The 20,400-nt window shown below is 40.4% G+C and overlaps 1 protein-coding gene across 1 annotated transcript; it reads left to right on the forward strand.

Annotated features, from left to right (window-relative positions):
• The first annotated feature begins 67 nt into the window (after positions 1–67).
• On the forward strand, positions 68–20,149 carry atp7b (ATPase copper transporting beta). Its single transcript, XM_034113558.1, has 21 exons — positions 68–279; positions 3,734–4,490; positions 8,034–8,267; positions 8,334–8,497; positions 8,583–8,744; positions 8,819–8,892; positions 9,975–10,158; positions 11,153–11,386; positions 11,866–11,957; positions 12,034–12,161; positions 12,877–13,031; positions 13,680–13,814; positions 13,916–14,110; positions 14,249–14,431; positions 14,990–15,173; positions 15,753–15,893; positions 15,979–16,121; positions 16,932–17,135; positions 18,482–18,599; positions 19,126–19,228; positions 19,584–20,149. Exons 1-21 carry the CDS (start codon positions 124–126, stop codon positions 19,807–19,809), a joined length of 3,972 nt encoding a protein of 1,323 aa, XP_033969449.1. The 5' UTR covers positions 68–123; the 3' UTR covers positions 19,810–20,149.
• Positions 20,150–20,400: the final 251 nt, after the last annotated feature.

Genomic DNA, 20,400 nt, shown 5'->3' on the forward strand with positions numbered 1-20,400 from the left:
AGGAGTGCGCGCGGGCTCTGCGCTGCGCTCTTATCTCGCGGCCCGGAGCGCGCGCGTTGCGGACTTTTGCCCTGCGACATTGATTTGTGAAGATAAGGTAAACGGAATTAAAGCTGCCCGAACATGTTTTCACCAAAGTCGCCTAAAAGTCTCTCCAAGTATGTCTTCAAGGCATCGCAGGGCGCGGGGGAGCAGCTCTGTATGGTGGAGTGTAAACCGGACTGCACCTGTAGTGTCCACGCGGCCGGCAGCACGAGACACTGCGCGCCTCTGTGCAAGGTAGGCCTCCGCGAGCGGATACATATCTATAGCTGATGTTCAGATTTATGAGGAAAGTGTTGTTTTTAAAGTGTTGTCAGGACAGAGAACCCTCTGCTGTAGTGTAGGTTAACTTAGTTTCTATGGCAATAGAATGTAAGGGCACTATGGACTGGAGACCCTATCCACTGATGAGTCTGTGATTTATGCAAAAGGTCAGAGCTGCTCTCATAGCTGTGAAAGGGACTGTAACTAACCACGTGTTGTGTACGTTACTTTTCAATTCTAATAATGTGCCTTTTACTCATTTATATGACAGGGAACTGAGAAAAATTCAGATTTACATTTTGTTAGATTAAACTTGAAGAAACTACAGTTAAAATCCTATTTACATATGAATGCATCAGTAATAATCCAGTAACGTAATATATAGCTCTGGAAAAAATGAGACCACTACAAAATGATCAGTTTCTCTGGTTTGACTTTTTATAGGTATTAGTTTGAGTAAACTTATTTTGTATTTGATTCTATAAACTACTGAAAATATTTATCTGTGTTGTAATTCAACAGACACTAGAATGGAATTGCTGGCATATATGTAGATGCGGTATGTTGTTATATATGGGGCAATTTTTCTGCATTAAAATGCTTTGTTTGCAATGCAGTATTTATTTATTCCGGTACATGCTTCTAATGGCAACTAAAGGGGCGCCTGTGGCTCAGCGGGTAGGTGCGCTCATCTTTAGATCAGGGGAGCACCGGTTCAATCACATGTTAGTCTCATAAGTAACATGTAATATAAAGCTTATGAGCACCAGGAGAATTACTATATGTATTATTATTACAAAAGGATCTTCATTATTTCTCTTTACCATTTCCTGATTAATCAATTGACAGAAAAGTAGTACATTTTTGGAGTACAGTATTTCCCCTCTGAAAAGTGGCATTGGCAAAACGTGGACATCCTCAAGTAAAGTAGAAGTACCTCAACATTTTACTGAAGTATAATCACTCATTCTTAAATGCGTCTACAGTATTTCTGCTTCACCAAACTATGTACACTTTTTATCAAATATGTTGTATTAGTTAAAGCTCTTATTTAGGTTCCTGCCTTGTACACACTCTGTGTCATGTCAAATAGCTCGCAGCTAGAAACTGCCTAAATCGAATCGCTTACAAACACCTGCGTGTCGCTTCATTTGAGCGTTCTCCACCCATCCTGCATTGGACAAAAGTTGTATTGTGAGGAAGTGAAATGAGAGATTATGCTCATGTATCATCTGGAACATCCCGCTCATGTTGCTGTGGATGAATACACTTATTGTGTGTGTTTTGGACAAAGGCCAGATGAAAGTCATGTAATCATGCAACTCATCTCAGAACGATTCATGAAGACATAATCATAGGTTCTCCAAAAACACAACCAGACAAAAACTAATTACAAACTAAATAAAAGAGAAGACAAGTGCCTAAACTGTATTTAGATGATCAATAAAAGAAGATTTATAAAAGTCAGAGGTCCTTTTTACCGATTAATCGAACCACAGTCCATCTGTTGTTTAACGCACATAAACTCCAATTTGAATCCAATTTTGTTTGGGGAAAAACGTAGTTGTAATTGAAGCTATATGAGTTCCTACTTCAACTCATGGCTGATCAACAAACCATAAAATGTAGTAATGGCACTAGGACAAAGTTTACAGTGTGGTAAAGATAACACCCCTCACTGCTGCAGAGTTTAAAAGGAGTTAGATTCTTTACCCGCTGCCTCGTATCACAGAAAGGAGCACATGTGGACAGATGTGTAGTCACTGCCGTATTTACCATGTTTTGGATTGAGGGGAGAAAATCTGGACAATTTAAAAAGCACACACACACCTCAAGGAATAATTGCTCTTCAGGATTAAGTGCTTTTATATAAATTCAAGAATTAGTACTTTCAATCTTAATAAAAATAAATACTACTACTAATAATAATAGTTATGAGAGGCATTTATTCAGAAAAGTTAGGCAGCATGAGAGGGAAATTCCATACAAAAATGTACATTTGCTGTTTGCAGTACAGCTGTTCTCTCTTCAGTCCTGTGAGGTGCAGTGAATACTGACTTTAAGCAGAGTCACGTTGGGAGGCTTATTCATGTCATGTGATATCAGCTGCACCTTCTTCTGTTGGACCCCCATTCCAGATTATAACCTATTGGAGGAGTGCAAGTGTCAAGTGGTTTTATAACCATTTTCATTGAATTTAGCACCTAATCTGGCCCCCTCATTTAAAGTAGATTTGGGGATCTCCTTCAGTATGTAACGGCATTCCAGTGCTAGAGAGTGTCCTTGCTCAGTCGATTCACAGGGAGATTACAACTCTTGGTATTACAAATTGTGGTTTTACCCACGAAGCTTAACTCACATTTTATAACTTCTTAGGCACATAAACTCCTAAAGGTGTTAAACATTTAGCTCACAATGCAAAACAAGTAGTACGTTGTTGTGAATCCTGAATGCCTGTTCAAATAAAGAATCTATGTTTTTGTATTTATTCATTTAGCCAGATTTGGCAGATTATTTAATAATTGAAATGTTTTAAAAAAGTCAACCATAATAACAGAATGGAAAAAAAGCAATTCAATAGGCTGTCATATTTGATTCAATCTTAATATGTGTATTAACAAAATAAATCCAGGTGATGAAGCCATATACAGAATTGGGTCTGATACGATCTAAGACTTGAATTTCAAAATAAGTTGATAGTAATTACAAAGACTTTGTCCAAACCTGATTTCCTTTCAAATATGACACACACATCCCTAACCGGCTCAAGAATATAAAGGACGTGACACCAGTTGTTAATCAACATTGGATTTTTTTCTTATCTAGAGCAGGTATTTGAAGATGGAGGTTTTAAACAAGGTATTTTGACACACTCCCTAAGATGTGAAAAATGTTAAAGGCCACCTATTATGCAAAATCCACTTTTTCATGTCTTTTATACATAAACATGTGTCCCCTCTGTGTTCAGAGACATCAACATGTGTCCCCTCTGTGTTCAGAGATTCTGAAAGTTTCAGGAAACTGATCCATTTATATAAAAACCTGTCTGAAAATGAGCTGATCCGATTTTGGCCACTTTGTGATGTCATAATGTTTTTTTGGGTTGTGTAACCATTAGCCAATCACCAACCAAGGTAACCCCCACCTCCTTATCACCTGAATCTCCTCCTAGAGCACCATTGTGTTCTTTTTAACCAAATATCTCGTGGGGAGTGGCACCTTATTTTTATTTAAAGCTACAGACCCAGAATCAGCACTTTTGAACCAGGGCTGAAACAGAGGGGATTATGGGATGCTACAATGCATGATCTGTTTGGTGTTTCCAGCCAAACACTTCCGAGACATGTTTTGTATATAACTGAGAACTATAATATATTGATGAAAAAGAGTATAATAGGGGACCTTTAATTTGTTTCTTATTTTCCAGGAGAATGGCGCTCCCATCGAGCAACAAGGCCTTGATAACTTGGCCTATGAATACGGGAGTCAGAGTGAGCTCTACCAACCGCCCAAAACTGCCTCCAGAGCCACTCTTAAACTCCAGGGACTTTCCCCGGAGAGCCAGACCCAGACCATCGAGAGCAGGATCTGCAGCCTGGATGGAGTTCTTGCTGCCAGCTTGTCTTTAAACAGCGGCTTAGCCAAAGTGGACTATGATGCCTCCGTTATCACAACCAAAGAGATGGCTCTGGAGCTGCAGAGCATGGGATTGAGTGCTGAGTCAGCGGTGCACATTAGGGTGGAGGGGATGCACTGCCAGTCCTGTGTCCAGTCCATCGAGGGACGGATTGGTCCTCTACCTGGGGTCGGACACATCCAGGTGTCCCTTCAAGACGCCACAGCGCTGATTGTGCATCAACCTATCGTAGTTACACAAGCACAGCTGAGAGACTGCATTGAGGAGATGGGATTTGGTGCCTCTTTAATATCCCATGATGCATCTGGATATGATACGGGCTGCTGGCAGAGAGACACGCTGACTGTAGACATCTGGATTGTAGGGATGACTTGCAGCTCATGCGTGCAATCCATAGAAGGGAGGATCTCTGGGGGGACGGGGGTGCGCTCCATCGCTGTGTCACTGAAGGAGGAAAAGGGAACGATAACCTTTGACCCCAGCCTGACGGAGCCGGAGCAGCTCAGGGCCGCTATCGAGGACATGGGCTTTGACGCGTCACTTGAAGGTAGGCGACATGTTGATTTGTATTTACATTTTGTGGGTTAACCCTATAGGCTGTTAATAAAATGAAATGCTGCCTGATTTGAGTGTGAGTACAGAGGTTTGATTTTGAAAATAAACGCCTGTCCACGTGTTCAGATCAGGACCATTACATCGTTATTAACATTTATTTCATAGTTACACATTTATGCCAATATCTTGAATTGATTAATTGTTTAATTATAAAGAGGAAAAAAGGTTTTAAAAAGTCTTCCTTTGTCCAAATTACACAAACCCCGAGATGTTAATGTTACTATTCCAGAAAGCAAGAAAAAAGAAATATTTTTAACGTTAAATAAATTGTTTTTTAAATAAACAATACGGAGTCTATTTCAAAGACTGCACATCGTGTGTTTTTTTTGAAAATGTAAACTTTTTGAAACAAATAATAATAACAATAGTTGAAATATATATAAGATAACATCTGAGTAAAACTAAAAACTGATTATTTATACACAAAAGCCTTATGGAATAGTTGGAAATGGTTTTGGAAAGAGTTTTATTTCCTTTCATGCAAGGGTGAGATGAGGAGATGTTTCTATCATTACAACATATGATCCAGTATCCTTTGTGCTACATCAGCTTCGGATCTCATTTCTGTTTATCTGAAAGAGAGTTGGTTTCTGAAACTCAGGTCACATTGAACTCAGCTCAGAAAAGCTCCATAAAAGCACTCTTGTTCTTGTGTTCTTGTCATTGAAGCTATTTAATCCAGCCAGACCACGACGTCTTGTGCGTGATCATTTCTTTATTCATAACCTCTGATAACCTCTTCATTAAACCTGTAAGTGTAAAGCTTCTGAAAGAAAAGCTAGTAGTACCATCTGTATTTGTGTGTCAATATATTCCAGGACACCTTACCTCAGTTTTCCCCTGATTACCGTGGAAACCAGACAAGTATGCTCTTGAGTTCTGACATGGAGGGCTCTTCCACCGGCCGGGGCTTTGTTGTTGGACTTAATCAAAAAGCTTGCCAAGACGGGGAATGAACTCAGGCTGATTACGAGCAGATCCTATAATGTTCCTTTTTCATTTCCTGTCAAGGTCGATTTGGGTTAGACGCTTTAGCTCAAAATCAGTGACTATTTCAAAGATAACTAAGATAAGTTATCTATTATGTCTTGGTTGTTAATCCTTATTTAGAATAACAAGTTTTCTTACATTTCTCTAACATTGAAAAGTGCTTTTATTTAAAAATGTTACTGTTAAATCTGAAACTGGAAGCAACTACATCTGTCGAATGAATGAAGTGAAGGAACAAGTGCAATGCATCAAATATATGGGTGTAGAAATATAGTATCAAAAACATGGAAATAATCCTGCAATTTGTTAAAGGTCCCCCATTATCCAAAATACACCTTTTCATGTCTTTTATACATCAACATGTGTCCCCTCTGTGTTAAGAGACTCTGAAAGTCTCAGGAACAAAGAACTCTTTTTGTCCTGATCCATTTATATAAAAACCTGTCTGAAAATGAGCTGATCTGATTTTGGCAACCTTGTGATGTCACAATGTTTTTTGGGTTGTGTAACCATTAGCCAATAACCAACCAAGGTAACCCCCCACCACTTTATCACCTGAATCTCCTCCTAGAGCACCATGTTTGTTTTTAACCTATCACTTCTCAGAGGGGCGTGGCCAGCAGCAGGGCCGGCCCTAGACTTTTGGGGGCCCTAAGCGAGCTTTGGCTTTGGGGCCCCCCTCACTCTAGCGCGTTCTCACTTCACACAACACGGGACCAACTTTTGTCTTATGATGTTAGCATAAGCACACATATTGTATAAATAAGCATGTAAACACCGTGGACCTAACATCCTCTATGGGGGTCCTTACCTCCTCTAGGGGGGTCCGGGGGCATGCTCCCCCGGGAAGATTTGTTTTAAAATATTGAAGTTAAAAGCATCAATCTGGTGCACTTTGAGAGCAACATTAAGAGATCTATGGATACATCTCTCAACACCCATATGAAACCGAACTGTAAACAGATTTTTCTTTATGGATATTTTACAAATCACTTAAACTGTATTCTTGTTTTGTCATATAGTATTTCATAACTGTTTTTCATTTATTCTCTCTGGCTGTCCATCTCGTAATGTTCACATAAAAACTAGCTGTCAATAGGAATATCATTCAGAAGAATTATAATTTCTTGCAAAAATCTGTCACAAAAAGAGGTTGCACATTTAAATTCAGGTGTTGTTATGGCAACGTCAGCCACCACTTGAGAATTTTCGTCTTTTTTAAGAAATTTTTTTCTTATGTCCATCTTCAAAAACTCTGAGTCCGACTGACAGTTTATTTTAAACATTGTCACAGCTCACAGGATAGGTACCAGTCAGCCAATAAGACAGATGTTTATTTTCATTCAACTCTCTGGTTGGTCTGGTGTCTTGCCTCTGTTGCATTCACTGAACACAGGAAATTACAATCCTGCCGTCCTCTCTAGTGTCATGATGAGGTTCAGGTAAAGCACAGTTAATGTATTATATTATTGACTCAATAATATACTACATGACTTTGAGAGTAGGCAATCTAGGCATATTAACACAATGAATTAAACATACTTATCACGGCAACGGTGTACTGAGATTATTTTTTTTTTTCAATTTTTCTTTTTTTTTCATCTTTCTTTTTTTTTGCTAGGGGGCCCCTTAGTGGCTGCGGGGCCCTAAGCGGCCGCTTATGTCGCTTAATGGGTCGGGCCGGCTCTGGCCAGCAGCAGCTCATTAGCATTTAAAGCTACAGAATCAGCACTTTTGGAACAGGACTGAAACAGAGGGGAAGGCAGACCTTCATTGGCTTCCTGTCAGTTACAGGATCCAGTTCAAGTACTTACTTGTTGTTTTTAAATCATTGCATGGACTGGCACCACATTACCTGTCTGAGTTGTTGCACCGCCATGCTCCAGCTAGAGCATTGCGATCAGCTCAGCAAAATATGTTGGTGGTTCCTCGGTGCGGGAAAAAAACCCGAGGTGACAGGGCTTTCAGTGTTGCAGCTCCCAGACTGTGGAACAGCCTCCCAGTACATATCCGGACTGCTGAGTCTATTGAACTTTTTAAATCTCAGCTAAAAACTCACCTCTTTGCACTGGCTTTTAATACTAGTTGAACATTACATTTTTACATTTGTATGTGTTTTTTTAAATATTTTTCTAGTTATTGTGCTTTTTATCATGTTTTTAATTATTGTTTTATTATTGTACTCCCATTGTGTTATTTAATATGTATTGCCTGTACAGCACTTTGGTCAACTGAAGGTTGTTTTAAATGTGCTATATAAATAAATAAAGATTGAGATTGAGATTTATGGGATGCTACAAGGATCTGTTTGGTGTTTCAGCCAAACACTTCAGAGACATGTTTTGTATATATCTGAGACCTGTCATATATTGTTGGAAAAGAGTATAATAGGGGACCTTTAAGGATGCTGAACCAATAAACGGTAAATATCAGTCTATCTACCTTCAAACATATTTCTGCCTCTGATTTTGTTCCTTTCCTGCAGACCCTGCTTCTGCAAAGAGCATCCAGGGTCAGGAAAAGTCCAGGCCAGTTTTCTTTGGACTTTCTCACCTCTCTGACTTAAAAACAACCAATAAGGCTGGAGTCAGCAATGGCGCCGGATCACAGACGGCCCCCAGAAGCGAGATTAAAGTGCAAAAATGCTTCATCTGCGTAATTGGAATGACCTGTGCTTCCTGTGTGGCCAACATTGAGAGGAACCTGCTCAAACAAAAGGGTAAAGACATCAAAGGTGATAAACAACATGCGTTTTTATGTATCTAATGTAATGCTTGACTTGTAGGAATCGTCACGGTGTTGGTGTCCCTAATGGCTGGGAAGGCGGAGGTGAAATATGATTCAGAAATCATGAACGCTGCTGCTGTAACTCAGCTCATAGAAGACTTAGGATTTGGTGCCAAGCTGATAGAGGACAATGCAGTAACACACGGGAAACTGGACCTCACTGTGAGTCAACTGGGGAGAGTATCATACAACATCTTCCTGAAATATCACAAAAAAGTCACGTATTTCATCATTTTTGTACTCATAGATAACAGGAATGACATGTGCATCATGTGTGCACAACATTGAGTCCAAGCTCACCTCAACCAAAGGGATCCTCGGGGCCTCCGTGGCCCTCGCAACCAAAAAAGCTCAGATCCAGTTTGACCCGGAAGTGCTCGGAGCCCGAGATATTATCAAGATCATTCAGGTAATTATCTCTTTCAATTTTAAACCTCCTCTCATGTAAATGTATGATGTAACAGATTATATTTCTTATTCCAGAGTCTCGGTTTCGAGGCCAGTCTGGTGAAAGCGGGCTACAAAAACAACCTCGATCACACGGAAGAAATTCGACAGCAAGTATCTGGTTTTAAGTCATTGTCGTAACAAGATGAAATTGCCCAAACCTCTATTAGATGATAAAACTGTCTAGCATTAAGACCTGAACACCATATCAGTTGCTTAGGAACAGCTAAACACTTTCCCAATTGTCTCCACTCAAAAAATAAATGCACTGTTAGCGAGGTATTTTAGTGGCACCTTGTGTACAAACATATATACCAATACCAATCAATACATCAGATAACTTGGAAAGCGTCATGTGAGATGTAATGTAATAACTTGACCATGTAACAAACATAGTTTATTTTTGTTAATCCCCATCACGTTATTTAACATATTTCAGGTTGGCACATCATTTTGAAATTTGGAAAGGGGTTCTTAACCTTTTGTAACTCAAAGTCCACCCTCTCTCTTTTCCTCCGTACCCAAATCTCTAAAAACGGGGGTACAATTGAGCTGATCCAGATTTGCTGCCGATGTGACGTAATATCGGAAATGTGGACCCACGGCCCTATCTGAAACATTGCTATCAGAAACAATGCGCAACGTTTTGCAAGTAATATGGTCTTTGTTTACATTAGCAGGCATCGCTAACACTCAGAGCTAACCTGTACTGGCGAGAGTATGTGTAAAAAAGCAGGAAATAAAAAGGTACTCACCTTGTGGTAAACCCGCAAGAGAAAAATAATTTGAGCTCCATACTGTTTCAGAAATAATCCTTGATGTGGTTTTGAACATGATATGGCGTTTCATCACGGCAGCATTTAGCTGAGTATCTGCCGGTAGAATTCTGAGCAGGCCTAACTCTTTTTTTAAAGCTACGGACCCAGAATCAGCACTTCTCTAACAGGGCTGAAATAGAGGGGTATGAGGCATGGCTAGAATGGGTGATCTGTTTGGTATTTTGAGCAAAACACTTCATAGACATGTTTTTTTATATATCTGAGACCTATAATATATGCCAAAAAATAGTTTAATAGGTAACCTTTAAAAAAATGGTAAACATGTAAATCAACAGAAATCAGGGCACAGGAAGCAGATAATACACGAGGAAAAGGATTTCTCTTCTCTCCATAAGTGACTCATTTCTCTGCAGGTGGAAGAGCTCCTTCCTGCTCAGCATGGTGTTCGGCCTGCCTGTGATGGGGCTGATGATCTACATGATGGTGATGGACAGCCAGCACCAGGAGCACGGAGGCTCCATGCCCGAGGAGCAGAACCTGCTGCCCGGCCTCTCCCTGCTCAACCTGGCCTTCTTCCTGCTCTGCACTCCTGTACAGGTTAGGGATCTGTTCAAGAGCTTTGGGTTTTATTCTTAGGTGCTTATTTTCTGTAGTAATGACATTGTGATCTCTCACTAAACAAAGACTACGACACCACTGTTGTGCGATAACACTAATGGGCAATATAGTTCAAATGATTATTATAACTGGCTGCCTTCTTAATCAAGAATGTGTAAGAAATTCTGTGCAATATAAGATAAGGTAAGATATACTTTATTGATCCCAAATTGGGAAATGTTTTCGTTGCAGCAGTATGTAAAACAAGTATTGCACTTAATCAAAAATAAAAATAGAGTAGAAAATAATATACAATAAGTATACAATATAAACATCTCAACATTTCAGATAAAACAGAGTTAAAACAGTGAAAATGTTAAAGTTGGCCGTGAAGAAAAAATATGTAAACTATCTGACAAATAAAACACTACTGACGGGCTAAATTACAGCTAACATAATATAAAAGTGGGACATTATTTACATTTAGTGTGCAAGAATGGCATATTAAATTAAATGTAAATGTGAAATGTACAGTGAGAAGTTATAAGTCCAGTTGGGTGTGGGTGGGGCTATAATAATTATATAATATTTCATTAACCCAAGGTTGCTTAATAAAGAAACATTTAAGGACAAGACATAAAACAGGGGGCAGAAATGGAAGTGTTACATCCATGATTGACAACAGTTTGTTTAGTGTCCTCCTCTATAATCCCATATATACTTTGACCTCTATTATCTAGCTTCCACCACACTACATTCTACATGTTACACTTCATTTATTTTATACATACTGCTGCTGTTCCTACTTTTCTACCTATATGTGTACTTTGTAATTGAAATATATTTTAATGTTCATTCGTACATGCATGCCCATTGTCTAAAAGTGACAACGTCTCTATCTCCACTTTTGCTGTAACAACGTTTCATTCTTATTCTGAAACATGAATGCACTGAAACATTTGTAAATCTATTTAATGTGTTTTTCCCCCTTCAGATCTTTGGAGGCCGATACTTCTACATCCAGGCGTATCGCTCGTTAAAACACCGCACAGCCAACATGGACGTGCTAATCGTGTTAGCCACCTCCATCGCCTACCTGTACTCCTGCGTGGTGCTCGTTGTCGCCATGGCTGAGCAAGCAGGCCAGAGCCCCGTCACATTCTTCGACACCCCCCCTATGCTGTTTGTCTTCATCGCTCTGGGCCGATGGCTAGAAAACGTTGCAAAAGTAAAAATCATATATATATTTGTTTTTAGTTTAAACTTAAATGTATTTTTCAAAGGCATACTTCAATGTAAAAGGGTCAGCTAAATGCTATGCAATGTAATGTAAATGTTTTTTGTCAGTGTAGAATATTATATATATATATATATTTAGTATTATATCGTAAAAATATGAACCCAAGAAAATATTCTTAACAATCTGTCATTTATTGTTGATAAAACTGCTGCGTGTTTAAAGATTTGAAAACTTCAGTATAATTCTGCAACCATAAATACCAGATACAGAAAGAGTTTCTAAGACCACATTTCCCACAAACCCTTGCTGTTTTATCTGACATTTGCTTGGGAGGAATGCATCCTCTTCAAGTTGTTCTCCTTTCTTTAATTGCTCTTAATCTATTATTGTATGCCAACATTTCTACGCATTGCTACTTTAAAGAAATACCATACCGTGTTTTAAATATGTTGTTTCTCCATTTTTAGAGTAAAACCTCAGAGGCTTTGGCCAAATTAATGTCCCTTCAAGCCACTGATGCCACTGTGGTCACTTTGGGACGGGACCACTCCATCATCAGGTGGGACACTTAAGAGGAAATAAATGAAAATGTAGTCTTAATGCATTTGAACTGTAAGTTGGTGTGTATGCCTCAGCGAGGAGCAGGTGCCGGTGGAGCTGGTCCAGCGGGGGGACATCGTGAAAGTGGCCCCTGGAGGAAAGTTCCCCGTTGATGGGAAAGTGATCGAGGGAAGCTCCATGGCAGATGAGTCCCTGATCACAGGTACGGGGATTTGACTCGTAACTGGTGGTAGATTTATGTTCTGATGGTGGAGGAATGTATTTACAAATCGCTGCATGTGTGTAGCTTTTAGGAATGGTTGCAAGCCTTAATTATCAAGTTTATTATATAGTTTTATTATCGTAAAAGCAATGCATTTCAACAAACTATTAGACATTTTTTTACAAACCTTTCAACTTGTTAAAGTGTTGGTTTCAGCTTTCTGGTGGTTACTTATGTCAAACAAATGCAGGATTACTTTAGTCGTTGTTATTGTTTGTTTGTGTGTGTTTTTTGTAAATGAAAAAATACATTTGTACAATCAGTACATACCACTGTCTCATTTGTATGCATATATTTAGCTTTCCATTTCTAAATGATAAACAGTGGTTATGCAGAGATTTTTGATCTGACACACATGCAGCAAACATTTGAGCAAAATGAATAGCTTTTGGATCTTTCTTTTCATAAATAATAATAATAATAATAATAAATATGTATAGCAATCCTGCTCCTTTTGTTTTAGTGTACTGTAAAATCAATCATTGCATTTAAAAATGAACAGATAGTATTTGAATGGATGCATTAGCTGACCACATTTACCTCCAAAGCCATTAGGGACATAAAGTTGGATTCAAAAAAAGGGTTAGGGTTAGGTTAACAAAGTAAGAAGTTCTGAATTTGTAATGAGGATGTTTGCCCCTTGTCTCTCTATCAGGGGAGCCGATGCCGGTCAGTAAGAAGGTCGGCAGTTTGGTGATCGCCGGCTCCATCAACGCTCACGGAGCTCTGCTGGTGGAGGCCACACACGTCGGAGCAGACACAACCCTGTCTCAAATCGTTAAACTGGTGGAAGAGGCCCAAACCTCAAAGGTTAGAGGCAACTATATTTCCAGATTTTCATCTACCAATGAAGTTATTCCAGCTTTTTAAAGTGAGTTTTATTTCAATTCAACCAATTTTACAAAGGAAAACAAAGCACTTGCTGCTTTAACTGCATACACCCTTCACATGAGTCTTTAAAGGTCTCCTATTATAATAATTGTAGGCATATATTATAGGTCTCAGATATATCAAAAACATGTCCTTGAAATGTTTTGCTCAAAATACCAAACAGATCACCCATTGAAGCCATGCCTCATACCCCTCTATTTCAGCCCTGTTAGAGAAGTGCTGATTCTGTAGACTCTCTCCAGTACAGGTTAGCTCTGAGTGTTAGCGATGCTTGCTAATGTAAACAAAGACTATATATCTTACAAAACACGTTGCACATTGTTTCTGATACAGCGACGTTTTCTGATAGGGCCGTGCTGCCAATATCATATCCGCAGCAAATCTGGATCAGCTCCGTTGAACCCCCGTTTTTAGAGTTTTGGGTACATAGGAAAAGAGAGGGTTTATTTTCTGACACACCGGGGACACATATTTATGTATAAAAGACATCAAAAAGTGCATTTTGCATGACCTTTAAATATACTGTATATTCTTGGTTCAAACCAGCGTTCCCTTGTGTGTGCTCAGGCCCCCATCCAGCAGTTTGCAGACCGGCTCAGTGGATACTTCGTTCCCTTCATAGTCATCGTTTCTCTGCTGACGCTAGTGGCCTGGCTGGCCATCGGGTTTGTCGACTTCGACATTGTGAAGGAGAACTTCCCGGTAGGTGCGCTCACTCAACTTTTCACATACAAACAAGAGCAGCTTCCATAAAGATTCAAAATGAAATGTTACACCACAGTAACACATTCTCCTCTTCACAGGGTTACAGCCAGAACATCTCCAAGGCGGAGGTCATAGTGCGCTTTGCCTTCCAGGCCTCCATTACTGTTCTGTCCATCGCCTGCCCCTGCTCTCTGGGGCTGGCAACCCCGACTGCTGTCATGGTGGGCACGGGGGTCGGGGCTCAGAACGGGATCCTCATTAAAGGAGGCGAGCCGCTGGAGATGGCCCACAAGGCAATGACCATACCATCCTATTTTATAAGAGTTTATTATTACTTTCTTGTAACAAAAAGTACAAACCCTCCCCCAATCATACCACACCCCAATCATTTCAAAGCATGGGTGAATCATTTCTCCTGACTTCTCCCTCAGATCAACGTGGTGATGTTTGATAAGACCGGTACGATCACTAACGGCGTGCCGCGGGTCACTCGTGTGTTGGTGCTGTGGGAAATGGCCCGCATGCCCCTGAGGAAGATCCTGGCTCTAGTGGGCACAGCAGAGGCCAGCAGCGAGCACCCGCTGGGCATGGCCGTCACCAAACACTGCAAAAAGGTGAGAGATGCTTCTATTTGTATTTCAAAGACATGTTTTTTATTTTTAGGTTCAAAGCTATTCCTCCCCTCTGCTTCCATTACGAGTGTAACCGGTGTCGATTAGCGGTGTCTGCGTTGTGTTTCTTTTGTTGAAGGATGAGACCTGAGTCAGCACCGTTGATCCGTTTATTTACTTTACAACAGATATATAACAAATCAGTCATTAACATATATTTTGGTTTCCCTCACACGTCGACTCCTCTCCCGTGGAACACATTGATAACAAGAGAAGAGGAAAATGTGAGGGACACAATATAAAGGGGGGAAGTCCCCACATAAATAATAGTCTGTGTACAGCGACTTAATTTTGGAGGTTCCGCCCACTGATTTGAGACCTAGTGAGGTATTTCACGTTTAGTAAAGTAATTAATTTTGGATTATAATAAATGAATTACCACAAAACATATTTATAGTTGTTACACGAGATTGTCCAGTTTTATTCCAACTACAGAGCTAGAAGTCCTTACAATTTGTGCTCAGTCAATTTCTTGACAATGTGTCTGTGTGCACGCTGCAGGAGCTGGGCTGTGACTTGCTGGGCTACTGTAAGGACTTCCAGGCCGTGCCCGGCTGTGGGATCAGCTGCCGGGTTTCCAACATGGAGCATGTCCTGCAGCAGCAGAGCGAAGAGCGTTTCCTGCTGCCCGGAGCCACCACCGACGAAAGCAGCCTGCTCCCTGCTGCCGAAGTGACATCTGCAGGTGCCTCAGAAATCTCAGAAATCATTATAAAAGTGTTATGTCACCACTAATATCTAGAGATGTTCAACCTTTAAATCCTTTTGGTTATATGATGTCTCTTTTTTGTTTGTATAATCATATTTTTACTGATTGAGTAGGGGTTTGAATACAAACCTCTCATACACACACACACACCACACACACACACACACACACACACACACACACACACACACACACACACACACACACACACACACACACACACACACACACACACACACACACACAGTTGTTATTTTCTTCTCTTATTTTCTTGTATGGTCTTGTAAAGCGTCTTTGAGCACTGGGAAAAGCGTTATAATATGCATTATTATTATTTTCACAAACTGACACACACTCACAGCTGATGTACACACACTAACACAATTATATGGCTATATACCTACATTTTTAAAATACAACCCCGATCAGCTATTAAGGCATTAATTACAATCTGCTAAATCATCTATTTTACATAAACAAACAAACATATATAACATCTCTTTGTCCTCTTTGCTTCTGACTACACTTTTTTTTGTACTTCTTCTTTGCTTTCAGGTGAGCCTCTGTCTTACTCTGTCCTGATTGGGAACAGAGAGTGGATGAGGAGGAACGGTCACCACATTGGAGCAGACGTAGACGCCGCCATGTCCAGCCACGAGACCAAAGGCCAGACTGCTATCCTGGTAGCTATAGAAGGTGAGGATAAAACATGCAAACTAAAAAAGATATATTTTTTCATGTGCTATCTCTCACTTCATGGTATGTTGTGTGTCCTGTGCAGGTGTGCTGTGTGCCATGTTGGCCATTGCAGACACGGTGAAGGCAGAGTCAGCGTTAGCCGTGCACACGCTCAAAAGCATGGGCATCGACGTAGTGATGATAACAGGAGACAACCGGCGCACAGCTAAAGCCATCGCTGCACAGGTAACACACATTAGAGAGAAACACTGTACCCACAGAACCAGAGGTGGGAGAAGTACTCAGATATTGTACTTGAGTAAAAGTAGAAGTACCAGACTGTAGGAATACTCTGTTACAAGTCCTGCATTCAAAATGTTCCTTAAGTAAAAGTACAAAAGTATTATCATCAAAATATAGTTCAAGTAGCGACAGTAAAAGTAGTCATTGTGCAGATTGGTCCATTTCAGAATAATATATATGATATGTTTTATAATGATTGATCATGAAAGTGTTCTCAAAGCTGGTAAAGGTGCAGCTAGTTTGAATGACTTTGTATACTGCAGGGTAGCTTGTGGATTTACTCCAGGTGGAACTAAAGTCTGATTTAACACTTGATTATATTTCACATCATTCATCCAGATCTGTAAAGTAACTAAAGGTATTCAATACATGTAGTGGAGTAGAAGTACACCATTTACCTCTGAATTGTAGTGGGGTAGAAGTACAAAGTAGCATAATATGGAAATACTCAAGTAAAGTACAAGTAGCTCAAAATTGTACTTAAGTACAGTACTTGAGTACATTTACTTAGTTACTTCCAGTTACTTGAAACAGAGTGTTCCTACACTCTGGTACTTCTACTTTTACTCGAGTACCAGATCTGAGTACTTCTCCCACCTCTGAAAATATGTCTCTATTATGTGCCATAATTGCTGTCTTGAAACGTTTACATGATGGACTGAAGTGCTCACGTTAATTTAAGTGCCCCTTCCGATGCAAACAAATTAAAAATACATATTATAGTATGGAATAAAATGTTTTGTTTGTGCTCAGGTGGGGATCAGGAAGGTGTTTGCAGAGGTGCTGCCATCACATAAGGTGGCGAAAGTGCAAGAGCTGCAGGAAAAAGGCCTGCGAGTGGCCATGGTGGGGGATGGGGTCAACGACTCCCCCGCCCTCGCTCGGGCAGATGTCGGCATCGCCATCGGCACCGGCACAGACGTGGCTATAGAGGCGGCCGACATCGTCCTGATCCGGGTAGGTGACTGACAGTGGGTGTAAAGTAGGAGTGACTTCTTTAAAGGTCCCCTATATTAAACCTGCAGGTCCGCTGCAACTCTTACTACTTTTAAATCCAGGCTGAAGACTTTTCTTTTTGCCGCTGCTTTTAATTGAACTATTCACATCTTAAACTACACTGTAACTTTTATCCATGTATTTTTTCTTTTAATGTTTATTTTATTATCTTTTCTTTTTAATGACTGATTTTAAATGCCATTTTCTTAATATCTTCCATTTTTGTAAAGCACTTTGAATTGCCTTGTGTTGAAAGGACCAAACAGATCACCCATTGTAAAATCCCATAAACCCCTCTGTTTCAGCCCTGTTTCAAAAGTGCTGATTCTCTGTCTGTTACTTTAGATGAAAAATAACGAGCCACTGCCCACGCCCCTCTGAGAGATATTTGGTTAAAAAGAACACAATAGCCGATTTCACACCAAGTACTTTGCCGTACTTAGTGCCGGCACTTAGTGCCCCGGCACTTAGTACCAATCGCGTTCACACCGGAGTACTTTTCCCTGAGGGAAGATTACGCAAATGAGCTGCTGACGTCACTTCTTCTTCTTCTGCTTTGGGTTTACTGGCAGGCCGCAAACAACTTCACGGCGTATACTTCCACCCGAAGTCCCCGGCCGGAAGTCCCCGGAGTTGGGGCCTTCCGAGTAAATCGCCAGAACGCCGACACCTCCTCATCACTCCACCACTCCCATGTTTTTTTTTGTGTTGCCATAAGTGATTCTCTCTCCGTTGGTGCGCTGGGCTAATGCTAATAATGCTAATGCCAGCAAATACAATGGCGGCTTCAAAAAACGTTTCAGAGTTTTACGGGGCGTGGTTTGCAATTCGCCCAGCCAATAGAAATTGGTACTTTTTGGTACCACCTCTCTAGCAGGCACTAAAATGGGGGTAAAAGTTCCCGGCACTAAGTACTCTTTTTGGTGTGAACGCGACATAAGGGGTACTAACGGAACTAAACGGGAAAAGTACGGGGAAAAGTACTCCGGTGTGAACGCACCTAATGGAGCTCTCGGAGGAGATTCAGGTGATAAGGTGGGGGGGGGGGGTTACCTTGGTTGCTGATTAGCTAATGGTTAAACGAGCCAAAAAATCGTTATGACATCATAAAGTGGCCAAAATCTGATCAGCTCATTTTCAGACAGGTTTTTGTAGAAATGGATCAGGACAAAAAGAGAGAGAATCTTTTTTCCTGAAATTTTCAGAATGTCTTGACACAGAGGGGACACATGTTGATGAAGAAAAGACATGAACAAGTGGATTTTGCATAATAGGTGACCTTTAAACTGAAGTGCTTCACTCTGCAGAACGACCTGCTGGATGTGGTGGCCAGCATCGAGCTCTCGAAGAAGACGGTGTACAGGATAAGAACCAACTTTGTCTTCGCACTCATCTACAACCTGCTAGGAATACCCATCGCTGCAGGTAATCCTCAAACATCTTCAATATGTGATAAGGAAAAATCCAATAGCACAGAAATATGTATTAATCACGCAAGGAAATACAACTCAAAAGGTTGACTCTATAGCCCAGAAAGGCTGAGGTTTTGAATCCGAATTTCAGAACCAAGAACGCATATAAACCAAGAACGCTACTTATATATTTTAGATTACTAATCAAAAGAGTCAGCCTTTAAACATGGCGTCTGGATCTATAGGTGTTAAAGGCTCCACATTCCCAATAATATGAGTAGATGAGGTTACTTTGTTACTGGTAGTTGGTTACCAAATTACCTAAGAAGCATAAGAGGACAGTTATGTTGGACAAATGTCAAGAGAAACTGAGAATGAGAGAAAATGGATTGACATTTCGTTTATACTGGCACCTTGTGGCGTTAAAGGCAAGATCAGATTCTAAATCCACACACAATAAATAAAGCTTTGAGCGCTTCTTGGTGAGCGTTACCTGTGTTTTCTCTCACTATATGAATTGTCCTCTGGTGTGGGTGCAGGAGTGTTCATGCCTCTGGGTCTGGTGCTGCAGCCGTGGATGGGTTCTGCAGCGATGGCCGCCTCCTCGGTTTCTGTGGTGCTGTCTTCTTTACTGCTGAGAATGTGAGTCCATTACTATTTATGATGAATGGATGGTGTTGTTTGTTGGTATAAGTTACTATCTTTTCTTTATTTGTACTTGTATTGAGTTTCATGTTTTTTATGTTTTTATTACATTAGTAAATTGCATGTATTTCTTGTTTTTTATTTGTTGTTGTTTTTTTCTCAATAATGTTAGCTGAGTTTACTTTTTGTTGTTGTTTTATCCTAAAGTAGAAAAGGCTTTTTGACCTCGCCTTTCACATTTATTTTTTGCAGTCCTTTAGTGTGTGTTTAGAAAAATCTGTGATTAGTTCTGTTTCATAATTTTGTATCTGACCTGGGATCAGAGGTGAATATATTAATCTGTTTCCTGCAGGTACAAGAAGACGTCGGTGGAGCTGTATGAGGCGCGAGCGCTGGGCCAGATGAGGAGCCTGCGCTCGTCTCAGATCAGCACACATCTGGGTCTGGACGGCCCGCGGCGCAGCCCCTCGCTCCCCCCTACAGCCCGGGAGCCATTGAGCCAAAGCCCCACCGACCCCCCACACAGCCAGGGAGTGTCCATTAACTCCGTGCAGCAGCGGGACCTGTGTGTGTTGTAACGGGAAAAGGGAAGAAGGACTGAGATGAGTTTCTGGTTCTCATGTTTACGCTTTGTGTCCATGTATTTATGTAAATAGATAAGGCTAATTGTACACAGAAACTCAATAAGTGCTCTTATTTTGGCGGGCACGTTCACTTTTCATATGAATCTACAACTTTCTTAGTGAAATGTCTGAAAATCAAGCTACTAACACCAAAATGAATAAGGTATTACTGAAGCATTGTTTTTATTTTATTCACTATGTGACACGAGTCAATATGAAATATGTTTGCCCGTGTGTAACTGCTGTACAAATGCACTTTTACGATAGACTCAAAGTAAAGCTAGTGTTTGGATCAGACTGTGTGAGTCTCAGGTTTGAATACTGCATGAGTAGATTACACTTTCTAGAACGTGATTGAGGGCGGACTTTCTGGACTTTTCCTTCAAATGTATTTTTGATGATTCATGCTCTCTATAACCAGAGGGAAACAGTTTCACAAAAGATACAGAGCCTTCAGGGGTATAAATATGTTTTATTATTTGTTTTGTGTTAATAGTTTCTTTTTTATTTTGAAATATTTTCCCTTTTTTAAAATGACTATTCAAT

Source organism: Trematomus bernacchii, unplaced genomic scaffold, assembly GCF_902827165.1.
Source record: "Trematomus bernacchii unplaced genomic scaffold, fTreBer1.1, whole genome shotgun sequence".
In the NCBI taxonomy this organism is placed as follows: domain Eukaryota; kingdom Metazoa; phylum Chordata; class Actinopteri; order Perciformes; family Nototheniidae; genus Trematomus; species Trematomus bernacchii.